The sequence below is a fragment of the Tursiops truncatus genome, chromosome 17 (assembly GCF_011762595.2).
Source record: "Tursiops truncatus isolate mTurTru1 chromosome 17, mTurTru1.mat.Y, whole genome shotgun sequence".
NCBI classification, from domain to species: Eukaryota; Metazoa; Chordata; class Mammalia; order Artiodactyla; family Delphinidae; genus Tursiops; species Tursiops truncatus.
Genome location: NC_047050.1, coordinates 15773400 through 15800283, shown reverse-complemented (window position 1 = coordinate 15800283; position 26884 = coordinate 15773400). Strand labels below are relative to the sequence as shown.

Below are 26884 nucleotides of genomic sequence, written 5' to 3'. Positions count from 1 at the left end.
TAGTGTGGTTTGGGTACTAAGTGTACATCAGACCTTGATGAATTGTCATGGCTGGGTGGTAATAACAGTCCATTAAAGTGAGCACTCTGTTTTTTAGCCATGCTGGATAACTGAGAAAGTGTGTGTGTGCGTGCACCTGTCCTTGAGCATCATGAAAGCTGGTGTTATTTCCCACTTCTTCAAGTCTTTCTCTTCTATCCTTTGGACTCTATTTGGCCGAATGGCTACAAACCCAAGGAAATAATTTCACATCCACATTTTGTAAATTTTGAGACATAAGTTATTTATTTTAGTAAGCAATTTAGTAAACATTTAAGACAACAATGAATTGAACTACTTTTAAAGTGTTTCTATTAAAAGGTAACTTGCCACAATAGATTGTTTCCTTAGGAAGAAAAACTTAACATGGGAATTTCTTTTAAAAAGACTCTTAGGAATATTAATCTGATTTATATTCAAATACGAAAAGATTGATTTTTAAATGATTTTCTTATAATTATTTTGAATGTTATATCTTCTCTACTATGCCTTTATAAATATTAATTGGGTATATGATATATGTTGTTTATTTTTGTAGTTAAAACAGAGCCAATGAGCAGCAGTGAAATAGTTTCAACAACAGCAGACGGGTCTTTAGACAATTTCTCAGGTTCAGGTAAGGAATAAATATTAGATTTTCACAGTAATATGAAACATTATTTTTCCTAGTTTACATATACAAATATATGTGTGTATATGTATGTGTGTGTATGCATGTGTATAAGTATATATGTGGATATCATCTGTGTAATACTGTATAGTTTTTCTCAGCGTCACATATTTGCAATTCTGATGTTTTTGTTTGGTGTGATGAAGTGTTTGCTGAAAATGTTGGTATTCTGTAAAGGAGAAAAAAATCAAAAGGGGAATTGTTCTCCGTCTTCTCTAAATTATCTTTATTATGTTGATGACTCCTTCCCTCTGTCTCTCATCTGTGTGATTTTTTCTTTCTTTTTTAACAAATTTATTTATTTATTTATGGCTGTGTTGGGTCGTTGTTGCCACATGCGTGCTTTCTCTGGTTGCAGGGAGCAGGGGCTACTCTTCGTTGCGGTGCGTGGGCTTCTCACTGCAGTGGCTTCTCTTGTTGCGGACCACGGGCTCCAGGCGCGCAGGCTCAGTAGTTGTGGCATGCGGTCTCAGTAGCTGTGGCTCGCGGGCTCTAGAGCGCAGGCTCAGTATTTGTGGCGCATGTGCTTAGTTGCTCCGCGGCATGTGGGATCCTCCCAGATCAGGGCTCGAACCCTTGTCTCCTGCATTGGCAGGCAGATTCTTAACCACTGTGCCACCAGGGAAGTCCCTATGTGATTTTTCTAATCACGCACAATTTGGCTTCTGATAGCCCCTAAACAGACTTGCCACGGCATCCTCCTAACTAACTGTCATGTCAACTAGAGATCAGACTTTGTCAAGCAGCTTTAGATCCTTAATTAATTTTTTAATCTCTTTCATTTTGAGAAAGCCTGCCTTCAACAAACAAAACATACAAGTTTCACCTCCATGATGATGAAATTGCTGATAAGAACGTGACTGTGATAATAAATTCACTGTGAGGCTCTGATTGTATCTTTTCCAAATTACCCAGCTTGGACTCTTTCAATTAAAACTCATTCTTATCGGAAGTAATTCTTCAATTTTTTAACCCTTTTCAAGTGATTTGCTGTGTTTATGAGACCTCTCCATCGGAAATGCTATACTTTTCTAAGTTTGTGATTGATTTCGTCTAGCTCTTGGGATCATTTCACATACACTCCAATTAGAAGGAGTTATAAATAGATATAAAATGAAATGCAGATGCACAACTTTTATGCTGATGATACCAGCTGGAGGCAATAAGGAGATAACAACAGGTGTTACACCCATAGTTCTTTCATAAAGCATTTACTAGAATTTGACTTATGTCAGGCAGTGTGCTTGGTGCTGTTATGGATTCAAAGGTGTATGAGAACGGTCCTGCCTTGCGACTTAATAGGGCGAAGTAATCACCAGGCCATCATAGTACAGCTGGATAATGCTGAGGGAGGCCCGGGGACCCCTAAGAATACCCAGGAAGGACCCAACAGAGACCGAGTTGGGGTGGGGTGGTCAGGGAGGGTTTCCTGGAGAGGATGCCTGCACTCAGCCTTAAAGAATGTGTAGGAATAAAGCACATGTAGAATTGAGGATGGGGAAGCTGGACGGGTGGAGTGTTCCGTGGGAGGAGACCGAGGCACGGAGGTGTGGAACTTGGAGGCACCACTGATGGTTCAGTATTCTTGGTGTGTCCGGTGTGAGCAGTGCGGGGTGTGCTGCACGGAGAGGAAGGGACCAGAGTCTAAACAGGCAGGTGTGTTCCACGTGGCATGTGTGTTTTATCCTGAGTGCCACGGGAGGCATCAGGTTGCGTGATCACTTTCCCTTATGGAAGGACTCAGGCAGGATGGAGGGGAGGTTGGGGAACTGAAGGGGAGAGAACAGTTAGGGGTTTTTGCAATCATTTTCACAAGAAATGCTGAAGACCTGAGATAGGGTGCTGGCAATGGCTGTGAAAAGGTGATGGATTAAGATGTATTTATGAAATAGAATTTATGGTCATAGTGCCCAATGAGCATGGTGGGGATGAGTGAAGCAGAGAGAAAAGGGAGGAGTGAGGGAATCTGAGAGGTATGACTGAGGAAGAAAGGTGGTAGCTTCTGTTTGGGGCTTGTTAGTGGTGATTTAACACGCACCTGAAGATGTTGGAGCTCAGGAAAGATCTGGAATGGAAATTCTGAAAGTGTACAGAGAGTTGACGCTAGCAGGGTATAACAAGGTTGAAGACAGAACCCAGGGAAAACCAATACATAAGAGATGGGTAGAGGATAAGATGAAAACACAGGTGATTGGGGAAGAAGAAAAAGAGTATTGAAATGGAAGTAAAGGCAGGAAAGAAACTTCAAGGAAGCACTTCTATATGATAGATTCATATACAGGTTTTAAAAATGGTTTTTTAAAAAAACTTAATGACATGAGAAAATGTTTACTTATATTAAGTGTAAAGCAGATTATAAAAGAGTAATATGTTCCGTATAATCACAGTTTTGTTTAAAAAGACATTTATTTGTATGTATTTGTGTCTGTGTGTATGTGTATAAAAATTAATGGTTGGCTCTCTCTGAATGGTGGAATATAATTTGAATTTTATTCCTTCTGCCTTCTTCATATTTTTTTGCAGAGCATATGTATAACATTCATACTTTTAAAAAGTAATCATGTTAAAGTACAAGTTAAAAATCACATACTAAACTGCAAAGAGATAATTTTTTTGAAAGTATCTGTGAATAATAGTATTGCATCATGGTTTCTCCTGATTTTTATCACAGTACTGTGGGGAAGAAGTTCCTCGTTTTTAAGAAATACATATAGAAGTATGTATGAGTAAAGGGACATCATATTTGCAACTCCAAAAAAATGTGAGTTATACATGTGCGTAATACACACATATAGAGAGAGAAAGAGAATAAAGGATAAAGTTAATCTCATAAAACATTACCATTTGTGGAATTTGGGTGAAAGAGATCTGGGAAGTTTTTCTACTATTCTTGCAACTTTTCTCCAGTTGTCGAATTATTTCAAAATAAGAAAATAAAAAATGAGAAGCATGAATGAATTTAACCTATGGCAGTTTCAGTGGACAAGCGGGCTTCATCTCCCCCTGTGCCCGCTGGCCTACATGCCCTACTTCTATGTCTCCAGCATAGTTCCTAGCAGATAGTATGTGCTCATAAAGTTTATTGAGTGGATGAATGACTTAATGAATACGATGAGGAAGTGGAGACAGGAAAGAGAAAAATGTCTTTCACGTCGATAAGTGGTAAAGGGAGAAGAAGAGAAGGTAGTCTGTTAGAAAGAGGGCTGGAGGGTTGGGGATGGCATTTAGGTCAGGGTGTTTTGGGCTGCCAACACGAACTTTATAGAGGCAGGGGTGAAAGGTAGAGGTGACCCTGATGGGGCAGCAATGGCTTAAATTCAGAACAGAAGTGGGTCAGCCTAGAAAAGGAATAACTTTTCCACAGAAATATCAGGGAAGATTGATGGAAAGTAACACAGATGAGTTTGAAGTGGAGGAGGAGGAGACAAGACTTTGAGGGAATTCCTGCCTGATTCCTCTGTTCGAACCTTCCAGTGGCTCCCATTCATCTCTGAGTAGAAGCCGATTCATTACAATTAGCCTGCAAGCCCCATCAGACCTTATTGCCTGCTTCCCTTGCCTCCTGCTGTTCCTCTAATAAGGGCCTCTGCAGGGGCAGTGCCTCTGCCTGGAACACGTCTCTGTGCACCTGCCTGACTGCTTCACCACCTTCACATCCCACCGTTGAGGCTCACCCTGACCACCTTACTCAGTGTTACAAAACTCTTACTATAAACTTCCAGAATCCCACACCCACCCAATAACACTTCGAACCTTTTACAAACTATATCATCCACTTGTGTATTAGGTTTATTGCTGGTCTCTCACCCCCACCAGAATGTAAGCTTGAGATGGCAGGGATTTGGTCTTCTTTTGTTCATTTGTATCCCTGACACCTGAAAACGTATCCAGCATGTGTTAGGCACTCAGATATTTACTAGATAAATTATTGAATACATGAATGAATGAATGAATGATGGCTTCTACTTTTCTCTCTGAAGTGACTCAATATGAGAAGAAAATTGAGGATATCAGTAAAAGACGAGTTTCAAATAACTTCATGTATCTAGGATAGATAGAAAAAAGTGAAGGAAGGGGATAATAAATTGAGAGAGGATAAGGATGTCAGGGGGCCTGCCTCTCTTGATGGGTTGGAGAATAGATGAGATGGGCATAAAGGAATGAAAATTCTGGAAAAAGAGGATGTTCCTTCCTTAATCTCAGAACTCAGTGAGGCCTCCACCTGATGCTTCTGGAGTTGGTTCTCTGTACTTCCCTTCCTCAGCCTTTATCACTCCTTTAAAAATTACTTTGCATCATCTTTCCTCCTGCTAAACTTTGCATCATCTTTGCTGCATCTTTCCTCCTGCTAAACTGTAGCCCTATGAGAACAGATACTGTTTGTCTTGTTCACACTTACAGTCCCAGTGGCCATCATAGAATGGAGCTCATACGCAGTGGTCAGTACATGTTTGTAAATAAACAAATGAAATCAGTCAGTGCTGTTGTGGTTTAAGACTGGAATGGAGAAAGAGGTCCAGGATGTGGTCTTGAGCTTGATGGTTGACGTAGAAGGCCAGAGTTGAGGCCAAGACAGAAATGAGAAAAGCGCTGGATGCATGACCCAAGATGATGTTGGGATGTGTCAGGGGACACAGTCAAATACTAAAGTTTTTGATAAATGCAAGGAAGTGCTTAGGAGGTGGGTCATTCATGGAAGTGTTAAAGAGTTGTCAGGAACCTCAGAGAAGGGAGGGTTTTGTGGGAGAGCAGAAAAACAATGATTTGGAAGAAACAACAAGGAGGATGTGTTTGTAGGTCTTTGTTATTCTGGAATCTGAGAGAATGAGCAGCCTCTACTGGGAAAAGATACGCAGGAGAAGTAAGGGCCTTGGAGGAGGGCTTAGCGGAAGGTGGAGGAATAGTTTGGTGAAGAGACTGAAGCTGTAGAGAATCTCATTTGCCATAGATTGATGGTCTGTGTTGGACGCAGAGGAAAGGATCAGGTGACCTGGGGAACTGGGTCAAGGCATAGGAAGCACAGAGCACCATGGGGATGGACCTTCATTTACTGTTGTCTTTTACTTTTTCTCTTCCCTTCTCTCCTCCTCTTCTCCTCCTCTTTCTTTTTCTCCTCTTTCTCCTTCCCCCTCCTCTTCCACCCCCCTTCACCCGCATCTCCTTCTCTCCCCCCACCTTTCATAAGTAAAGATGTGAAAACCATGGCATGCTGGAGTGGCTGTGAATAGGACTTAGGGTTTATAAGAGGAAGAGGAGGCTGGAGAAAGCAATCTCCAAGAATTAACTCCAAGATGGTCTTTACCTCTGTGGTCACTATGCCTACCTTCCTTCTCTATGATAACTTAAAAATTCACATCCCTAATATTCTGGGTATCTTAAGGAAATAGCAAGGATAAAGAAGATATGCAGTCATCCTGACACTGGTAATAGCTGTTTCCACCTTTGTCCTTCAAGGAACCCTAGCATGTTAAAGCATTAAGGAGGCAGTGAGGCTCACTCTTCTCCAGGGAAATCTCCAGGTATCCTGGTGTGGGGAAACTGGAGGAGAGAGGTTGATTTTCCAAGGCATGTGGCTGAATTGAAAAATGCAAGGTTGTTTATTGTGTTTTTAAAACACAGTGACGTTCTGCTCATTTACTATTGACCAATGAAAAGCAATATTTTAATGATTAAAATGTTAAGAACAATTGGGGTTGAAAATAATGTGCTTTGAGGGATTACAAAATGTCTTTGCCTGCTGCTGCTTCCACTTCCACAAAGCCCAAATTTGTTATTCATTTGTTAAATAAAATGTCAATTGATATGGATTCATTCAACATTGATGTCTGGGGGTATTTGAAAATCGGAAATTTCTAGAGGAGAAAAGAATCACATCTGACAAATATGATTTCTTTGTTTTCGTAATTGTTCATGAAAAGATCTACCTTTTGGGATCTGATTCATTCATTCAACAATTCTGTATTGAGCACCTACTGTGGGCCAGGCAATGTTCTAGACAGTGGTACTATAGAGGTGAAAAAGTAGACAGGTCCCTGCTCTCATGGAGCTTTCATTCTTGTGGGAGAGATAAATGATAAATAGGTAAGTGGTAAGTGGTAATATAAGTAAATAGGCAGTGAAAAGTGCTCTGAAGAAAACGAAAGCAGATCAAAGACTATGGTGAAGAGTGGGTAGGGGTGTCTTTTAGAAGGAAGGCTTCCCTAAGGAAAGGGCATCTGAGCAGAGGTCTTAGTGAAGTGAGGGAATAAGTTTGGGTTAATCAAAATGAAACAGGATAACAGGGTTTGGAGTTGAGGGCAAGGAGGGGTTTGACATGATGATCTAATTTATGTTTTTAAGAGATCACTGTTTGTCATGTGGAAAATTCTCTTTGGGAGAAGGGTGGGAAGAAGGTAAGGAGAAGCAGGGAGACCAGCATTTCCTGGTGCAGAAGAAGAGGACTGTGTTAGCCCACGTGTTTCCTGGAGGAACCACTGAAGCAGGATGCAGTGTGCCGGTATCCTATCTGGGAGGGGAGGGAAGGTGAGGTCAGGGGGCAGTGCCCTGGCTGCCCTCTCTGATGGCCACGGCCAACGTTGGTGACTGGAACAGAGTGGCAGACAAGAGAGAGTGAGAAGTTGTCACTTTTAGCCTATATTGGAAGGGAGAGCTGACTGGACTTAGGATAAAAGGGTATGAGGAAAGGAGAAGAATCAAAACTTAACTTTTAGGCTTTTGACCTGTGTGTCCAGCTGAATGATGTTGACATGGACGAGATGGGAGCCCAGGGGAGCCGTGAACTGAGGACTTGCTAATTTTTAGATTTCTATCGACTTTCTCAGTGGCTTCTCTAGCTCGTGAATATTAGTTCACCATGGGTCCTTCTCTCCCTTCCTGCAGTAAGATTTGGGGAGCTTCTTTAACTTACATGTGAGAGGTAGGAGAAAGAATGCAATGATAGGAAACAAGAGTGCTAAAACAAAGAAGGACCTGTTGTCCCTACATCCCCAGGGCTCTGCCATGTGGCCTTTGGAGTTTACTAATGGTAAGAGAACCAATTTATTTACCTTGATAAATGGCCTGGGAGCATTCTTTTTGCCTTAGGTTATTCTGGTCTCATGAAATTAAAAATAATCTGAATTCTTAGATTATTATTAAAAAGTTTAAAGTGTTTTAGGCAATTAAGGAAAAAAGTACTTGAGGTAGAAGGTGGAAGATTCTTGACTTTAGGCTACACAGAGATCACAGGGGTTTGAATTTAGAGAAAGCCCTGAGGGTATGGCTGTTTACATGGCATTACATAGTCAGTAATTTTAGGTGCACACAGGTAAGTAGCAGCAAATACTCGGGCAGCATCATGGTTCTTATTCACATCTATTTCATAAGGAAAACTATCGACCCATTTATATTGCCAAAGATCAGGTTTATTGTTGTGTGTTTATAAATAACTTAAAATAATTTAACCATCTTTCAAGTTATTATGGTTTAAAAATATCTACTTTGCTTATGACCTAAACCTCACAGTCTCATTAAACAAATGTTATTTATTGATTACCTACCACATGCCAGGCCCTACCAGGTGCCAAGGAAACAAAGGAGAGTAGGAGGTCCTTGGCCCTGGAAGCTCACGGGTAGCCGAGGAAACTAACATCTATACACTACATAAACTAACCATCATGTAGTGTGGTGAGTGCAACTTTGCGAGTGTTTACAACATTCCAAAAAGTACAGAGAAAGAAGATATTATCCTAAAGAGAAAATAATGTTTTAGTCCCAGTGGAAGAGTGTTTGACAGGCAGAGGAAAGAAGAGCATTAACGTGGCAGTAGGCTCTGACATGAAGACCAGCCAAGACAGACAGGAAAATGCATGGCATGCACGGGCAGTCCTCAAGTCCAGGGATGCTGTGTAACTCTAAACCCACAGGAGGGTGGATGCTTGAATATCTTTATATAATCTTCCAAGGAATTTGGAATTTTTTTCTAGGGATAGTATAAGTGCAGGTGAGAGATTGTAAACTGGAGAATGGACGTGAAGAAGTTTCCGGGTAAGGAAGATCAGTGTGGTGGCAGAAGTGAGAGTCAAAGGGCAGTGGGTGGAATGCAGGGTGAGTAGCTAGATGGTCGTTTCTCTAGTCCAGGTGAGACATAATGAGGACCCGCCCCGGGACAGGAGGGTAGGGCTGGAGAATGCAGCACAGCTCAATGGGTGTTTCTGAATTGGAGATGGGTGACTTGAGAGTCACAGAGGGAGAAAAAAAATGAGATGATTCTGAGGTTTCTAGTTTCTATGAAGGGGGGTCAGGGGATGGTATGTTTTGGTGGAAAGAGTGGGCAGATGTGGGTTCAGATACCAGCTTTCCTATTTATTTGCTTGGACATGTTATGTAATTTCTAGCCCCATATATAAAATGGGGATAAAGAAATCCTTTTTTAAGCATTTTGCTGGATAGATGGTGATGCTGTCCATCGAGTAGAATTAAAAATACAGAAAAAGGGCAAATGTGGGGGCAAAGATAGCGGGAATTTGGGAATCTGAGATGTTAAACATTTCTTACACAAACACAGTATTATTTGCTTTATGTCATTACTTCATTCACTCCTCACAACCATCCTATGAGGTGTAGGTAGGGTTACTGCCATCATTTTACATGAGAACATGTCAAGGCTCAGAGGGATCAAATAACTTGACCAAGACCACGTAGAAGAGTTGGATCTTGAATCTGAGCTGAAATTAAATTCTAATTCCAGAAACTGTGTTTGTATGACCACACTCTGCAACCTCCCAAATCTTTCTCCATGTGTACACACATATACTATGCATATAATCTAAATCAGAGCTTCATGGAACCTACCTTATGCTGTACAATCACCCTGATATCTTCTATTCTGTTATTCTATTTGTTTATAAAAAATTGCTGAGCAGAACCTATGAAGTTGAGTTTACAATCTTTTCATGGGTTGTGACCCATAATTTGAAAAACACAGGGATAGGGCAAGAAAAGAATAAAAGGGATTTCTGCGGCTTCCATCCTCAGATGGCTTTGGGGTTTTTTGTGTGGTAGTACATATTTGTGTTGTGGTTTCATTTTTCAAAAACTTCTTTCTATCTATGATGATCCAGGGAAGATATTACCCCTCCAGCAGCTCTGCTGGATAAATCTTCTCTGCCCTTGGTCTCTTTCCAGGCCTAGAAGAGGGGATTAGAAAGGTCGTAATTGCAGGTGGCCTGGGCAAGTGGCAGAGCTTGTGGTCCAGGCATTCTCTCCCTTCTATAAATTGTATTTAATCCTCGCGTAGCTATTTGTATGTTGGCCTCCCCACGTGTGACGACAGGACTTGTCTTTGCATGTTTGCATCTGCAGCATGGAGTGCAATGCCTGGAACAGAGTAGTGACCCAACATGTGCCAAGAGATGGGGGACACCAGCCAAGCTGGCCTGCCTTCTCTCATTAATATGGCCTCCATCTCTGCCAGACCAACAGCCAGAGGGTTGAAGTCTGGCAGGTCTCATGAGTACTGCTGACCTTCATCTATTCTCTTGTCACTGGGTTAGGCCTATTTGCTTTACCGGGAAAGGATTAGTCATAGGTTTTGAGATTCTAACCCAAAACCACCACTGTTTTCCCAAACACGACCTAGAAAATTACATTTGAGAAACATAACTGTACTGATGTGATATCATGAAAATGTATAAAACCCAGAGTTTATGGAAGCTTATGAAAGGTTTTAATGTAGAATATAATGAATAAATAATGAGCCTCTGCAGACAGTGATTATTCGTAGAAGAAAATAAACATATTACATCTTACAATAATTGTACCCAAAGCATATGCATCTTAGCCAGGAAAAGCGTAGGATGAGTTTGAAGGGAAAAGGGGAAATACATATATATGTGTGTGTGTGTATGTATATATTTATGTAAATGTGTATATATGTAAATGTGTGTAGATATTTATGTACATAAATAGATGGCCCATATTAGCAATGAAAGAAGCGGAGAATCACCATTTTAAGGCCTCATGTTGGAAAAAAAAAAACACGTTTTTTTTTTTGCTTCTTTAGTTCAGAATGATTGTAGAAGAATATTTGATAGAAGAGTTTCGTGCATTTCTGAGACTTATTGAATCAAGTATATGTGATTAAAAAGAAATGAGATTCTGCTTGAATGCTTAAATAATCTCTTAAAAAAAAAGCTTTGTGACTTGAATGCTGAAGTGGAGCATATATAACTGAAAGGCAAAGGAATATCCATCTCCATGCAAGAAAAAACGGGCTTAGTTTGCAACTTGAGAAATTTTAGATGGTTGTAGGAATGCATTCTTATTTTTAAAAAATTGCTGAATCAATGCAGGCAAATGAGGATCTGTCCTATTTCTACTTCCCCGAGCGGAGATTAGACTGCATTTCTCAGTAACACAGTCTCAGGGGTGTGTGTCCCCTTGAACACAAACAATAAACCAGAGGACCTTCCGGTCCCGCCCAGCCCTGTAATTCAAGTTCATCCCTCCCCTTTCAGCGCAGTGGTTCCAACCAGTGGCCGGGACTCCCTGTGCTCTTAAAGTATTGCCACTGTAAAAGCCATCACTGACAGGTATTTAAGAATATTATGACTGTGTTTTCTAAGAGTTGATTTAAAATTCGAATCACTGGATCAGTTCCTATAGGTTCCTTAATATAGTTAACTTTCTGTTAGGTTGACTTATGAAATTGCCATTTCTGCGGGTCCAAAAGGTCTACGGTTTCATGTGGCCACAACCTATAGTTGAAACTATATCAATGCTTTATACATAATTTGTATTTTGCTTGGATTATTGTGCATTATTTTTCTTTTTCCAGCCATTGGGAGCAGTAGCTTCAGCCCAAGACCGTCTCACCAATTCTCCCCACCACAGATTTATCCTTCCAAGTAAGATATATTTTCTCTTAATCAATAAATAACTTCTCTGAGTAGTCTTTTACCTTATTTCAAGTCGTGTCTGGTGCCCACGTGTTACATCTTAATTTAACCTAAAGCGTGTTTCATAGAGACCTGAATGTATTTACGCAAATTTATTTGGGGCATCACCTAAGAGGGACACTGTAGTATTTTGGTTCTTTGTGTATTACACTTGAAAGTTATACATTAAGAAACAGTCTTAACTGGAATTTGTGATTTGGTTGTTAATCAGTTACCTTGCATGTTTCCATCTAATGCATGGGCTTTCTATTTTCTGTCATTTCTGACAAATAGCAGACCATACCCACATATTCTCCCTACCCCTTCCTCACAAACTATGGCTGCATATGGGCAAACACAGTTTACCACAGGAATGCAACAAGCTACAGCCTATGCCACGTACCCACAGCCGGGACAGCCCTATGGAATTTCCTCCTATGGTGAGTAATCCCTCGGCTTTAGCACTGACGTTGCCTAGTGGGCACACCTGTACATGTGAAAGTTTCACAGGAGTGGTACTTAAAGACGGTCCTCTTGGGCCACTTGAGAAAGGGTGGTCACCTTTTGTGTCTAAATTCTTAAAATGATCGTTTCTAATGAGCATTCGAAGAGCTGGTAGTTACTTATCTTGAGGTCAGAGGTGGCAAATACCATGGTTCATATGCCCTCTTGCTCTCGTTTTGTTTTGTTTTGTTTTGTTTCCATTTATACCTCAATTCTTAATTTGCCACTTGAGCGCTTGGCTCTGGAATCCAAAGTATTTTGGTGCATATTTCTGATAAAACTTCTGTGAATGGAGTCTTTTGGAGTGAAGATTCATTTCCTATTTATCAGATGCTGAGCTATGATTAGAGAAGTACAAGCAGAGTTCAACAAACCCTGGCTCTAAACTTGAGGGGGGGTAGTAGTCTCAAATTTCAGCATTATCAACCATTAGGAAAAGTGATCTATATCACAGCTTGGGCTGCACTTTAAAGAGGCCAATCAGGAAACATTTAAAGCTCACATCCCTATTTGTTCCTTCCCACCTGGAGATTATCTTTATCTTAGCGTAATTTAACTCAATTGTTACAGGGTCAATACCTGTAAATTAAAAATAAATCCAGCCAAACCTCAAAGTTTAATTTTTTGAAAGCTTAGAATTCCAGAATACCTTCACTTCCATTGAATGGTAGCTGTAATTTTAAACAAACTGCAACTTGTTGGAAGAGAAAAATATGGATTATTGGCATTTTATTAAGAAATAAATAAAACCTAGTGATCAGAAAAAAATACATGAAAGTTTGGAAGCAAGACTGATAGAAAAAACTGGTGGAGTATTTTGTGATCAATATTCTAATTATGCTTCTGCTGCTATCGTTATTTCATAATAATCTTTTCTCAGTCTGAAAGAAATAATGTTCTTCTTTAAGCATTTCATTAATCATTAGAAGGTAAATTATTTTTTGCTTTTTTGTTCTGTCTTTACCCCAAATTGGCCATATATATAAATTTCTTATAAAATATATAGAAATTAAAATCTAAATTATGTATGACTTCAACATTCATAGTTTTATTTTAAAAAGATCACAACTGCATGCGATCTAGGGAGGCGTTTTTCAACCAGACTTTAAAAACAGCCATAAAATGGACTTTCTAGAATTATCTTTCATTTCCATGACTTTTAGTCGTTTCTCAAAATAACGTTAAATATAGATTAAATTTGTCTGTAATTTACTTTTAAACTATTCTTATGCTAAAAGAGGGAAAAGAGTCTATGGTTTGAATTGTGTAACTTCAATTCTATAATGTGAGTTAAGGCAGTCCCCAATTTATATCCTCAAAATTTATTTGTAAGCTGATTATTTGAAGTAGAAATGTATTTTCCAGTACAAGCAATACTCAAGTACTGTAGACCTATCAGTGCTGCCGGGGGAAGGTACCATTCCTGTTACCGCCTTGGCTGCCACTCACACAACTCTCTTGTTTTTCTTTCTCTTCCCCATTCAGTCATGGAAGGGCCCTTTGCCAATTTCTGGGCTGCGGGGTAAGGACTTCTCTAGTTCTAAACCATCAACAGATGGCCCTGTTGTCTGAAATAGTTGTTCCAGTAGAGTGAGATGAGCAGAGGTTCGGAGGTTAGGCTCAGAACTAGTAGGATGAAGATGGGGATTTTCATGTGGTAGGTGGGGATCGGGGAGGTGGTGAGAGTGAGTCTCAGTGTAGAGGGCTTTGATCCCAGGAACTTCCATGCTTGTAAATCTCCTGGGAATAATTCTCAGTCCTTAGTATTTTTCTGATCACCTTCTTTCTTCTCTTTTCGTACCTTGAGGACAAGGAGATGCCCCAGTGCTTCTGACCAGCCATTCTCTTTTCCTTGGGCCAGTGCATGGAAAAATATGGTAGCCTTCCCCTATTGCTTGCTCTGAAGGAAGAGCACATCGTTTAGGGGTTTTAACTGCTGATAGTTAAGGTCCTGATAGTTCTAGAAGACTTTCTCCAAGGACTTGTGTCCCCTGACTTTTCACCTAGACCCAATAAGAAAAGATAGGCAAATCTTTTCATAGTAAGAGCAAGGGGTCCACGAGGAGGAAGAGGTTGTGCCATTCTTCACTGGATCTGCGTGGAGTCGACCAGTGAGATGAGTTTGACAGCTTGTGGATAGAAGCTATGGACACAGGTGTGGCTATGGGTGTTTTCTACCTCTTCCTGCTTTTCCTTACCTGTTCTTATCACAAAGATTCCCATCCTGAGCCTCCAGGCTAAAAACAGAGGTGGCACAGGTGAAGACTGAAAGCAGATCATTATAGCATCAAATGGAGAGAGAAGGGGGAAAATCTCTATTGTGACACCCTGAAAAGGAAGGGAGTTTTCTAGAGCCATCTAACCACCTGTCTTGGGCACTTGTTTTTCCAGGGACCATTTATAAGTTTGGGTTATTCATTGGTTTGGGATTGCCTGTACAGGGAAAGTCACATTTTTAAAAAATGCTAAGGTTGTGTTAAGACTGAAATGTAAGGCCATTATGAGGTTACTTAGAGATACTTCAGGAATTAGAGTAGGCTCTCTTCGCCAAGAGTCAGATTCTTCCACTGCCTTAGGAAAGTTACCTAACTTCATTCTACTGATGAAATTCCCCTAAAATGGAAATAAACAGTGAGACTACTGTGTATTCTAGATCCCAAAGATATTATTTATCTTAAGTGAAAAGTAAAATTATTCCAAAATGTGAATTCCCTTGGCAGAAATTTTCATCCCCTCCCTCTGTGGGAATTAAGGACAGTTGTTAACTTTCATGAGTGTCTTTAATTATGATCCAGGGCTGAGCCCTGTACAACGATACCGCCAAACCCAAGTCCTGAAATTAGGATGTCAGCTTGGCACTTTGGGAAGTATTGGGGGGCCACAAATACACTATTTTTACATTATGTGATGAAAAGAAAGTGTACTTTATGTTACACTTAAAACAATTATATTTGAATAAAAACCTGAAACTATAAGGGACAGAAGGAGAACTACTTGTCAATTTCTCTGTGCTGTTTATAAAGCACTATGTTCTTTATTGTTCTATAGGATTGAGTTCTATAGGATTGAGTTCTTCTTCTTCTTCTCTTGTGCTTACTGCCTGTAGGATCTGGATATCTGGGAGAAGGCTTCCCCCTGTGTTGCTTAGTTCTATGCCCAATATTGCTACCTCTGACCTCAAACTGTGATGTGTACTAAAATCAGCTTTGTGGTAGAAAGAGTAAAGAAAAAAAATGTTTTTAATGTTACGAGGCTAGAGACTCTAATTAATCACTTTTTAGAAAAAATATTTTGATTCTGATGTTAATGCAACAACATTTAGAATAATGTTCAAGTTTAATTATGGCCATTTCTGGACTGTAAAGATGATCTTAAACTCTTGTACAGCAATACAACTAATTATAGAAATGATATCACTGGAGTTAAATTTTATAGAAAACGGAGTTCAGGAAAACAAAAGAAAAGAATAGCGCGGATACGCATTGAAATCTGTAATAATCCTGGTTTTATTCTTTTTAATTGAAGTTACGGTGAAGGGTATTTCACGCTATGGCCTTGGTTATTGAGATAACACTGCGGGGGGAAGCGTTTGTAATTGGATAGTTGTGGGAGTGTTTGTGTATATGGACCAGCTTTTGAAAATGAACAGATAGATAAGCTATCACTAACTGATTTAGGTGCATTGTGGGCAGGCATCAAGACTGAAGGTGGATTGTCACAGTCTCAGTCACCTGGACAGACAGGATTTCTCAGCTATGGTACAAGCTTTGGGACCCCTCAACCTGGACAGGCACCGTACAGCTACCAGATGCAAGGTCTGTATACACACTGGCATTGCTCTTTTCATTAATCCTGTGGGACAATAATTACTTTCTAAAGTGGCACGTGATATTCTGTGTAAGGAGCGGATGATGGTGAAAGTGGGCTGGGCTTGGAGGCAAGATACCTGGTTCTAGTCTGGTTCTTTACTTCCCTGCTCTCCAGGCCTAAATTTCCATATTTATAACATCCAGGGGTTAGACTGGATGATCACTCAGGTTCTTTTACAAAAAGCTCTAAAATTCTTTGTGTCATTGAAGTTTTCTGCCTTTGCTTCTATCAACTAAAAAAAGAGTGAAAAAAAAAAAAAAGCAAAGTCAATGGTGTAAGAGGTTGTAGTATGATACATGCTAAAAACCCTGGCACTTGGTGTCGCCAATCAACCTGTCTCAAAGGGGTATGTTTTCTTCATTTTCATTTTCACGGCTCTGGAAATAGAGCATGTGATAGGTGTTGACTAAATGATCTGCCAAAGACCAGGAGATCAAACTGACAGCCACTAAATGCATCTTCAAGCTATTGCTTCCAAGGACGCATCCCTGGGTTCTGATTTTTCAAACTATAGACAAAACATAATGTAAGTGCAAGTCATATGGATGACAGCTGAAAGCTTACAGTTGTCAGAGCTGTTTCACGAGTAGGCATTACTGTAATTAGATTATTATCATGCAAATTGTGTCTAAAATACTTGAAAATTGTTCTCACCTAATTTAAACATTCTCCTAATATTTTGTTTTTACCGCTAATCAGTTTAACAAATGATATGCATCCTTTCAATAGTGCCAAGCTATAGTAGATTTAAATACCTGCTATTTTTTAAAAAATTATTTGTTTATTTATTGAAGTGTAGTTGATGTACAATATTACATAAGTTAGAGAAGTACAACATAATGATTCACAATTTTTAAAGGTTATATTTCGTTTATAGTTCCTACAAAATACTGGCTATATTCCCTGTGTTGTACAATACATACTTGTAGCTCATTTATTTTATACATAATAGTTTGTACCCCTCAATCCCCTCCCCCATCTTGTCCCTCCCCGCTTTCCTCTCCCCACTGGTAACCACTAGTTTGTTCTCTGTATCTGTGAGTCTGTTTCTTTTGTGTTATAGTCACTAATTTGTTTTATTTTTTGGATTCCACATATAAGTGATAGGATACAGTATTTGTCCACCTTTGTCTGACATTTTTCACTTAGCATAATACCCTCCAAGTCCATCCTTGTTGCTGCAAATGGCAAAATTTCTTTCTTTTCTTATGGCTGAGTAGTATTCCATTGTGTGTGTGTGTATACCACATCTTCTTTATCCATTCATCCGCTGGTAGACTTAGCAACCTGCTCTTTTAAGTAACAGCTATGTTATAGACATCTTTTCACATCAATAAAATCTATTTTATGGCATCATTTTAATGGCTGCATGGTTTCACAGATATATCTTATTTAACTAACCCCCCTATTATTGGACGTCTGGAGCAATGCCACGAATATCTTATGTGCATGCTTAATTATTTCCTTTGAGTAAACTTAAGTGTGGAATTGCTAGGTAAACTGTTTTCAACTCTTAGGGATTTGTTATATATTTCCACAAGGAAGGGCTGTGAATTAGCGTGAACACGTTAAATATTTTACTTTAAAAAAAAAATTGTCATTTTGGAAGGTCCAAGATTTTATTGTTGTTTTCATGTGTATTTTTAGAAAATTGAGCTGATAAACCAGTTTTTCTTTTCTTGCATGGTGGTGTTTGTCTTTTCTTATTATTTCTTATATTACGTCTCTTAAACTTTAGTAATGTTTTATAGATGTATTTCCGGTTTATCATTTTTAAGAGCTTTTTTTTCCTGCACGGGAAGCTAAAATTTTGTGGGACCAGATTCATTAATCCTTTCATACTTGGTTTTGCCTTTGGTATAAAAAGGCATGGATTGTAAAGTTTTGATATATTTGATGGCTACAAAATTAAAATTACCTTATGACAGATAGCATTTAGTGTTAGAAGGATATTACTCATGTGCTTGATTCCAAAACTTGAAAGCTGCTCTTGGAAAAGAGCTATGTTTCTCCACATGCTGAATATCAGTTAAGTAAAGGGATAGAAAGAACAAACATCGATGAGACTTCATTAAAGGATCGAATAGTCTTAGGCTTTAGTAATGAAACGGATCATAAGGCAAGCAAAGTCTGTTCGCTCCTAAAGCTTTCATTGGTGTCAAGGAGAGAGACAGTAGGCAAACAGACAAATACATTATGCAATTGCAGAGTCTTAGGAGAGTTATGGGGAAAAAATCTGGCACTATGGTCGGTTCCGTTCTACTCCGGGCATCCAGTCTCTTTAAGGAGAAGTGGATCCTAAAGGTCAGAATGAAACAGGTGAAGCGCCTTCCGGAGAGGAGAGGTAACTACATGTGTGATTCCTGGGCTTGAGCGCATGTGCGGCCCTTTGGTTACCATCCACAATGGGCTGAGTACAGAAATTGCGAGTTAAGTGTTTAGAAACTTTCATGGTACGTCCGTAGTAAATCTTATGGTGGTGAAATCAGACATGCAGTCTGCGTCTTTTCTTTTTTCATCTCATTCTTTTAGTCATACATAACTATTATATTTTGCTAAATTGTCAGCCTGGGAAGGATTAGGAGAAGAGAAGCATGCTATGGGTCTCAGAGTTCGAGAAATATTGCCCTTGACTTAGCTTTATCTTTCTGTCCTCGCAGATCTAAAGCTTATGGGGCAAGAAAGTTCCTAAGAGGACTAACTAGCTGTCAGAGTTGTAAGCATAGCGTCAGTGTAGAGAGAAGAGTGGACATGAAAGAGGAGAAAAGAACGTTAATTTGGAGGCAGAAAAAAGTCTATTTTAAAGCCGAAATAAGGACATGTGTAGCACCAAATATAGCATTGCTTTTCTAGTTATAGGTTTCATTGCATCTGGGATGTTGCATTACAACTTTCTGTGTTTTTAAGCGTCCCCTGGTTGAATGGCCTTTCCAGTGGGATTTTAGAGCCCTTTTTCCATGACTGAGGTATTATTTCATAGGGATATTTCTATAACGGCACCTCACTCGTTTTCAGAATAATCTAAAATATGACTTTCACACACCAAGCCAAAGAATAATATGCTATTAACTTGAAAGTTGCCAGTCTGATGATGGATAATGATACGTGATATGCTATAAACTCCTTATGGTCAAATGTGGATAAATAAGTAAACTCTGATTAATATGTATTTCTTAAATATTAAGTGCATTGTAGAAAATGAAGTGGATGAAATGATTTTATGTGCCCAGTCATGGGAGTCTATAGACCTTTGTCTTTTCAATACTTCTTTTTAATATAAAACTTTCTATAATGTCTGAAATTATTGTCAAAATTCTCTAAATTCTATTATCCTTAATGAATAACAGTGATTTTTGCTTGTATCAATCTTATATCTGTTAAAAGATCTTAGAATCTTGGATGACAGTATATGTTTTTTAGTGATTTGGGAGCGTTTTACCTAGTATTTTCTCCAATATCCTTTGAACTTTTAAATATATACCTTTTAAATATAAGGTATGATGATGAGTTATTCAGAGATTTAGTTACTAAGATTTCGTAATGTTAGGATTTCACGATACTAGAAGGAATATTCTAGTAACCCAGATGACTCAGTGAGTGTTATGCTGATTCACTTCAGGAAAATTTTTGATGATCACCTGTTTGGTTCTGTGAGATTTAGAAGGTTGGACTTAAAGGTACAGTGAAATCTTGCACTGTGGCTAACAACGTAAATTCTAGAGTCAGACTGCCTGTGCAACAGCCCTGCCCTTGCTGTCCGTGGGACTTCAGCATGGGGCTTGATGTCTCATGTCTCCATTTCTTCGTCTCAAATGTGGGGATAATATTATCTGTTCCCACAGTAGCATTGTGAGGTTTCATTGAGATTATCCGTGTATATCACTGACCAACATCTGGCACGTAGTCCGCATTCAAAGGCTTATTTTTCTTTACTGTGTTCATTGTGGCAGTGATGTGGTAGTGGTGGGGGAGGGGTGATTATTATTATTATTGTTATTATTATCATCATCATCATCATCATAATCCAGGCTTCTGAAATAGTTCCAGATTAGGAAGCATTACCTAAATTCTCCTTCTCTCCCATTCCCCAGGAGGAAAAAAAATCCTCTCTATATGAAATAAATATAAAAAATTTAATATGTATACTATTATATATGTGTCTGTACACATATATATGGATATATATATATAACCAGCAAAGAGAGCTCCAAGAACCCAGTAACCAAACAGGCGTAGCAAAGAAAGAGCCAGATCTAACTCATGCGCTGGCAAGGAAGGAGAATCACTATCAAAAGGGTCAGGCTTTGTGTACACGATACAAACGTACAGAAGAAACAAGAGAGAACAGCCGAGAACGTGAAGAAGAAAATCAGAAGAGAGAAATGGCTGTGTTGGCAGCAGCGGTGGTGGGCGCTGGAAAGCAGGAGCAGTGGGTAACACAGAAGGGCCACGCGGACAAAGAAATAAACTCAGCTCTGCCGTGATGGGAAAGAAAGCGGCATCAACCAGGTCCTTACGCCCCAGGAATCCCTGCAGCCACAGTGCGACTTGAGTGTGAGGAACTGGTGGGGAAAAGGGAGGTCATAGCTGTGTGAACACCAAATTATTTAGTTCGGAAACCAAGATTAGGGAGGAAGATGGGAACGTGACAAGCTATGCTCTATCGAGATGGAAAACTCTGCTGCCCATAACACAAAAAAACAGCGACTGTTTATCATATGCACTTACCATATGCCCAGCACTTTTCTAATTATCTTACATATATTATTTCATCCCTGCAACGACCCTGAACAATGGCTTTGAAGGTTAAGAATCTGAATATGCTGACGAATACATCAAAATGGAGAATGGTTTAGAACTGTCGACCCTGCCATGTTTTCTATACGCTTAAATGACCACACCTATAGGGGAGGCACTTAGAGAAAACGACAAAAACAACGAAATGTAGTTGCCTGTAGTATGTTTCCTGAAGGGTGGATTTGCTCTTTTGGGAACTGAGATACTGCATTACACGGCTAGCTATGTAAGTAGTAAAAAAAATACCAGCTCGTGAAGCTTAGAAAACTTTTTTTAGAGAGCTCATTTCCGAGCACTGTGTTTTAACATTTTCACGACACTTAAGGAGAAGGTTGAACTGGTAATTTGTGGGCATTTTGGCGCTGCCTTATCTTGTGAACTAGGCCAGCCTCGGTGCCCTCGTTTAGTCCAGGTGAACCTTCTGGATCCTTCCAGCTCCAATGTTCAACACTCATGTCCGTGGCAGGCTTCGGTGAATCTGGCGCATGCCGCTTTAAGGCAAACAAGGATCAGAGTTTTAAATGCACTCGTTTTTAAATGCACTAATACTAAAAGCCCACAGAGTAAAACCTCAGGGACTGGAAAATCTGATTGCTTTTACCTTTGCTGCAAGATTCTGGAAAATTCTATCTCTGCTTTTATTGGATCTCTTTTGTACATCCAGTGAAAGATTAGAAACTTAAGTTTTACAGAGAAAGACAAGATGTTTCTGTTCGTGGACAACTGTAGAGTTCACCCTGAGGAAGTGAAATCCTTGCTGGTAGTTTTTGACATCTGCCTGCTCCCCAGGGTCAGCTTCAGTGTTTCTGGAAGAAGTTTTGGATGGTGTGAGATTTTTCTTCACATGCCATTGACAAACATGCAAATGAGTGAGTTGAATGAGGGAGTGTGGATGGACAGAGGGTGCCTGGAGACCCCTGGGTCAACCGTGCAGATCCTGTAGATAGTGTTTTCAATGCTGCCAATCAAAGGGCACTGACAACAGGAATGAAGGGGGGGCGTGTGAGTTTATGTGTATGTCTGTGTGTATGTGTGTGTGTGCACACGTGCGTGCGTACATGTACCAAGGGCAAGAAACTTAGGAGAAACTGCTTTAGCCTATGATTCACTGACCCGTTTCACAGAATATCTGCTAAGCTTGTCATAAGCAAATTTTATTCTCCTTTTATGTAAAAGAGGCATCTGACTTGAAATCAAGCTTTTAGTTATAATTTCTTAAAAACACAAGTTCCAGACCTATTGCTGGCATCCCCATTCATTCATTTACCCACCCACCCCACCCCCCCGTCCTATACACTATAGACTTAAGAGTACCATCAGAAAACAAGAAACTGTTCAAAATTTTGAGGCTGAGTCATAGGAAGAAAATGACATTTTGTTTAGCAATCTGTTTGAGATGAGGAAGTGCAAACAATTTTCACACGAAAAGTAATTCAAGTTAAGTCTGGTCTCTTGACTGGTTAAGCTTCAGCTTTGAGGCAAACCCAGGTTTCCCTAATAACTTAGTTCTATTGATCGACAGTTGCAGGGGGTGACCATCTCTTCTCATATTTTCATTTTATTTGGTAGTATGTCTGAAATATACAAATGTTTTGCTGGGAGTGGAGAGGTCTGTTTCACAATAGCAGCTGGAAGTTAAGATTCATAAGAACTCTAGTTCTCTTCATTTGGGGAAACGAATTTGGAATTTAGCATCGTAAAATCCTTGGTTACTTTATTATCGTAGTTTGTTCAAAGCAGTCTTCCCCTGTGTTCACACTAGTAGGGGGAGCTGGATGGAGACATCACAGAATCGCGGTGGTTGTGTGGAATGCCTTTCTGAGTGTTTTAGTGCCCCAGAGAAGCAGTGAGGTGGGGATATTCCTGTCATTCTGCAGCAAGAAGGTGTCAGGATTTGCCACGATAGATGGGAGGGACTACACAGATGCGCATGCCCGAAACCCAGAGGGCTCTGGAAACCCCGCTTGGTTTATTTTCCTTTCGGTTTTATTGCTCTCTTTTAAAGGAGAAAATCACACGAATTCTAACTCCGTCTTTGTATATAATGTTGTTTGCTCTGTTAGAGAGATTGGAGTTCCAACCAGTGAGGAGAGACAAAAAACAAGGACAGGGGTTTGTTAATGGGACGCTGAAGGGTGACAGCTCCACAGTTCTCTGCACCTCGCCGATCTGGGGCTCGTTAAGAAGCGGGAACCGTCCAATAATAATCTAATAAGGACAACCACCCCGACTTCCGTTGGTCTGCCTGTCTATAGCTTTTCAAATATATAGTTGAAGTCTTTCAGTTTATTAGTTTTTTAGAACCTCGAAACTGCTTACCAAAATGTACTGTTAAAGTTTTTTCATTATCTATAGAAATGGTATTTTTCCTAACTTCAAATATATGGTTTTAAGAAAATATTTATTAAACCTTTTTAATAATCTGCTCTGATAAAGCCTTCGAGATGTGCACTTTCTGGCATAAAATGACAGATGAGAGTTACAATTGGAGAAAAGCTATTGCAGCTTGCACCGATGTTCACAATTTCTCTTAATTGCTTTGCCATTCTACTCACATTTATATTTTAGTTTGTGGAATTTTTTGCATTCTAGACTTTGTTTTTGGCTTAATTTGATTTTTTAACAGTAACATTTTGTTTCAGTTCTTTTGGCATCTTGTGTTATTTCAAATGACAAGTGTTGAAAATTGTATGGAGATCTTTTGAAATCCAGTAATAGCGATAATTAATCAGAGATCAATACCCAAATTATTGTCGGTATGAATTGGTTTTTAGTAAAATATAGAGAAATAGATGAAGAAAGATAAATAACGAGGTTTTGTAGTCTTTATTACCCTAGTTACAAATTGTCTTTGAAATAGAAAAACTATTACTGAGATAAAAAGGAAACCTTGGTCATTTAAAAGCCTTCTTGTAAGAAAAGGGGAAAACTTTGGTTTTAAATAGCCCATCTGGCCTTCAGAGGCTTTTCCGCAGGGAGCTCCACTGACTTCTGCCACATAGATTGCGCCCGATGATGGACATAGCCCATGGCAAAGAGGCCAGGGAAGGAAAGCAAATGGACTTCTGTGAAAATACACGAGGGACAGATAGCATCCTGCTTGCCGAGTAAGTGCTAGAAAATGCTCTAAAACATGGGAAATACAGACAGGCCCCAGCAGGTTCCAGCATTCTTATGTTGGCTGGGATTCTGGGTTTTAATGTGAGTCCTTGTTCTCTGTTCAGTAGACCTTTGACCTACATGTTACCCTTTTTTTTTTTTTTTTTTGAAGTTATAGCTGGGCAGTGTTCTCCAGGTTAAGTCACACACAAAACTTTGACTTGATATTTTAAATCATGTTATAAATCAACATAGGCTGGGTTCTTCTTCACTATGAAACAGTAGTAAGGATTTATTAATAAAGGTTTGGAGGGGTTGGTTTATTTTTAAACTACAATCGCTTAGCATCTATAGAACTGGGTGGCCACACAGGGTCTTCTAGCAAGACTGTTTCTTGTTTGTTACGGTTGGTTGACGAGACCACCACCTTTTCCCTATAGCAACCCCTGATGGTGACAAGAAGAAAGCCAATATTTCTGATCACTATCCTTGGGTGACTATATAATTTCCTTTTAAAATTATTCACCAGCCTCAAAAGAGTTACAATGAAGAAGTCTTTTAGAAATGAGATCATTATTTATGAAATTTCTCAGATGCCCTTGTCTCTACCCTTTGTGTGTCTGTGATGTTTGTCCAGCGAAAAATTAATACCGCTTTTCTGTCCTCCCCACCCCTTTCCCTTTTGGTAACCATAAATTTGTCTTCTATGTCTGTGAGTCTGTTTCTGTTTTGTAAGTAAGTTCACTTGTATCATATTTTAGATTCCACATATAGGTGATTAGCAGATACAAACTACTATATATAAAATAGGTAAACAGCAAGGACCTACTGTATAACACAGGAAACTATATTCCATATTCTTGTAATAACCTATAATGGAAAAGAATATGAAAAAGAATATATATATATGTGTGTAGGTGAATCACTTTGCTGTATACCAGAAACTAACACAACATTGTAAGTCAACTCTACTTCAATAATAAAAAATTGAAGTTAAATTAAAAATATGACTTTTTACAATATATAATTCACTTTCAGCATCGCTGAATCAGAGCATCTGAAGGGTGCGTTTTGTGTGCTAGAATGGTAAATGGTGGCCTGGAAGTGGAGATAATGGCCAATCCCTAACTCAGAGTCCTTGGGCCAGGAAATCACCATTCTCTCTCTGACAAGGATCCTACCTCACATACTGATGTGGGAAATAACCTGAGACAATGGATGTGGAAATACTGAAATATAAATGGACTGTAAAATCATAGGATGTTATTGCGTTCTAAATTTGAGATTTTTTATCTGTAAGCAAGGCTCTTATTTTCATTCATGTACCCATGAAATACCAATATCTGAGCTAGATCAGTGATATTTTATGAGCTGTTCAAAATTCATGATGCTTAATTAATTTAATATTTTATTTGATTTAAAACCCTGCTGGATTTTCTTTCCGGAAATTCAGACATATTTTAAATCCTTCCAGAAGGTGCTTCTAAGTCCTGTATTTAATATTCTTCATGTAATTTACATCTAAAGTAGTGATTATAATCTAATTTTGTGTGTGTGTGTGTGATACGCGGGCCTCTCACCGCTGTGGCATCTCCCACTGCGGAGCACAGGCTCCGGACGCGCAGGCTCAGCAGCCATGGCTCACGGGCCCAGCCGCTCCGCGGCATGTGGGATCTTCCCGGACCGGGGCACGAACCCGTGTCCCCTGCATCGGCAGGCGGACTCTCAACCACTGCGACCCCAGGGAAGCCCCTATAATCTAATTTTTAAAGCTAGGCCTTCATATATCATCCAGTTTAAAAGAAACCAGTAAAGTGTGTGTCCTTTAGATAAAATCTGAGAAATAAACAATTATTATTTTGTTATTTTTCCTTTCCCCACTGTCTTTTTCATTGCCAAACACATAAGGAAGTTGAGAGATGGGCCTTCAAATCGCTCTTCCAAACAGCCTTCTGCCATCATTACCAGACACACACACACACACACACACATTCACACACACAATTGTGGAAAGATTTCCTCTTGTTACTACACCTGCTTCTTTATGACAGTCGTATTCTCACTGGACCCTGTTGTCATTACCATCCTGGATTGAAACTCAAGTACCAGTTCTGTCTCTTACTGGAGCCTACACGAAACCCTTCAAAGTCAGACGTGGTTTCTCCTTGTCCATGTGAGACAGGTGAATAAGTAAAACACATGAATTTAAGGAACTTACGGTGAGGATAAAAGCAAGGCCAATGAAGGCTGTTCTGAGAACAATGGTATCAATTATTAGTGAGCTCGAGTTCCCAGAAGGTAAAATCAGTGCAGAGAAGAACAGTCAGGGAAAGCTTATTGGGAAGATAGGACCTTAGCCAGATCATGAAGGATGGGAAATGGGGATTGACGGAGAGAAGCATTAAATAAGAGGAGCAAGAATGAATAAGATGCGTTTTCAGGATAGCGGGGACCCCATCCTGAATTCATGTAGTGAGCTGTGGACAGGCAAGCCTTGGAAAGTAGCTTGGTGAGCATATTCCTCTCCCGGGCACCTCCATCCCCACCTCTCCACCCCAAACGCTAACCCACCCCCATCTCCAGGCCCAGTCATATAAACAAAAATATCTTTGCATTTATAACACCTCCTCCAGTCCTTAAAAGGAAAATCAGAATCATAACATTTCCCACGTCCCAATATGCTAATATTGGTATGATCAATATTCAGATTCCTGGGTTTTTCTGATAAAGAATGTCATTTTGCTGAACTGTTATCCTTTTCTTAAATGATCAAGAAACTTCTGTCACCTACCTTTAGTCTCTTTCCCTACTTCCCTATAAACCTTTCACTCTCACATCTTCTCCTTTGGATGGTTTATACTCACTGTGTACCAGGAACACGCTCCTTGACATTTTCTGTGTATTTTCTGTGTATTGTCCTTCTCAGTCTAATCAGATGTTTTCATTTCATTGACTGAGCAGCTCCATGTCAGAACTCGTGGTGCTCATG

General features: G+C 39.6%; 1 protein-coding gene across 1 annotated transcript in view; it reads left to right on the top strand.

The window, feature by feature from the left end:
* The window catches only part of EYA1 (EYA transcriptional coactivator and phosphatase 1), a 159307-nt gene that overhangs the window by 30185 nt on the left and 102238 nt on the right, over positions 1-26884 (top strand). Inside the window, exons 4-7 of the mRNA XM_019925191.3 lie at positions 578-655; positions 11526-11595; positions 11920-12065; positions 15807-15944. Coding sequence (XP_019780750.1) covers positions 578-655; positions 11526-11595; positions 11920-12065; positions 15807-15944 — 432 coding nt within the window. The remainder of the gene's footprint in view (positions 1-577; positions 656-11525; positions 11596-11919; positions 12066-15806; positions 15945-26884) is intronic.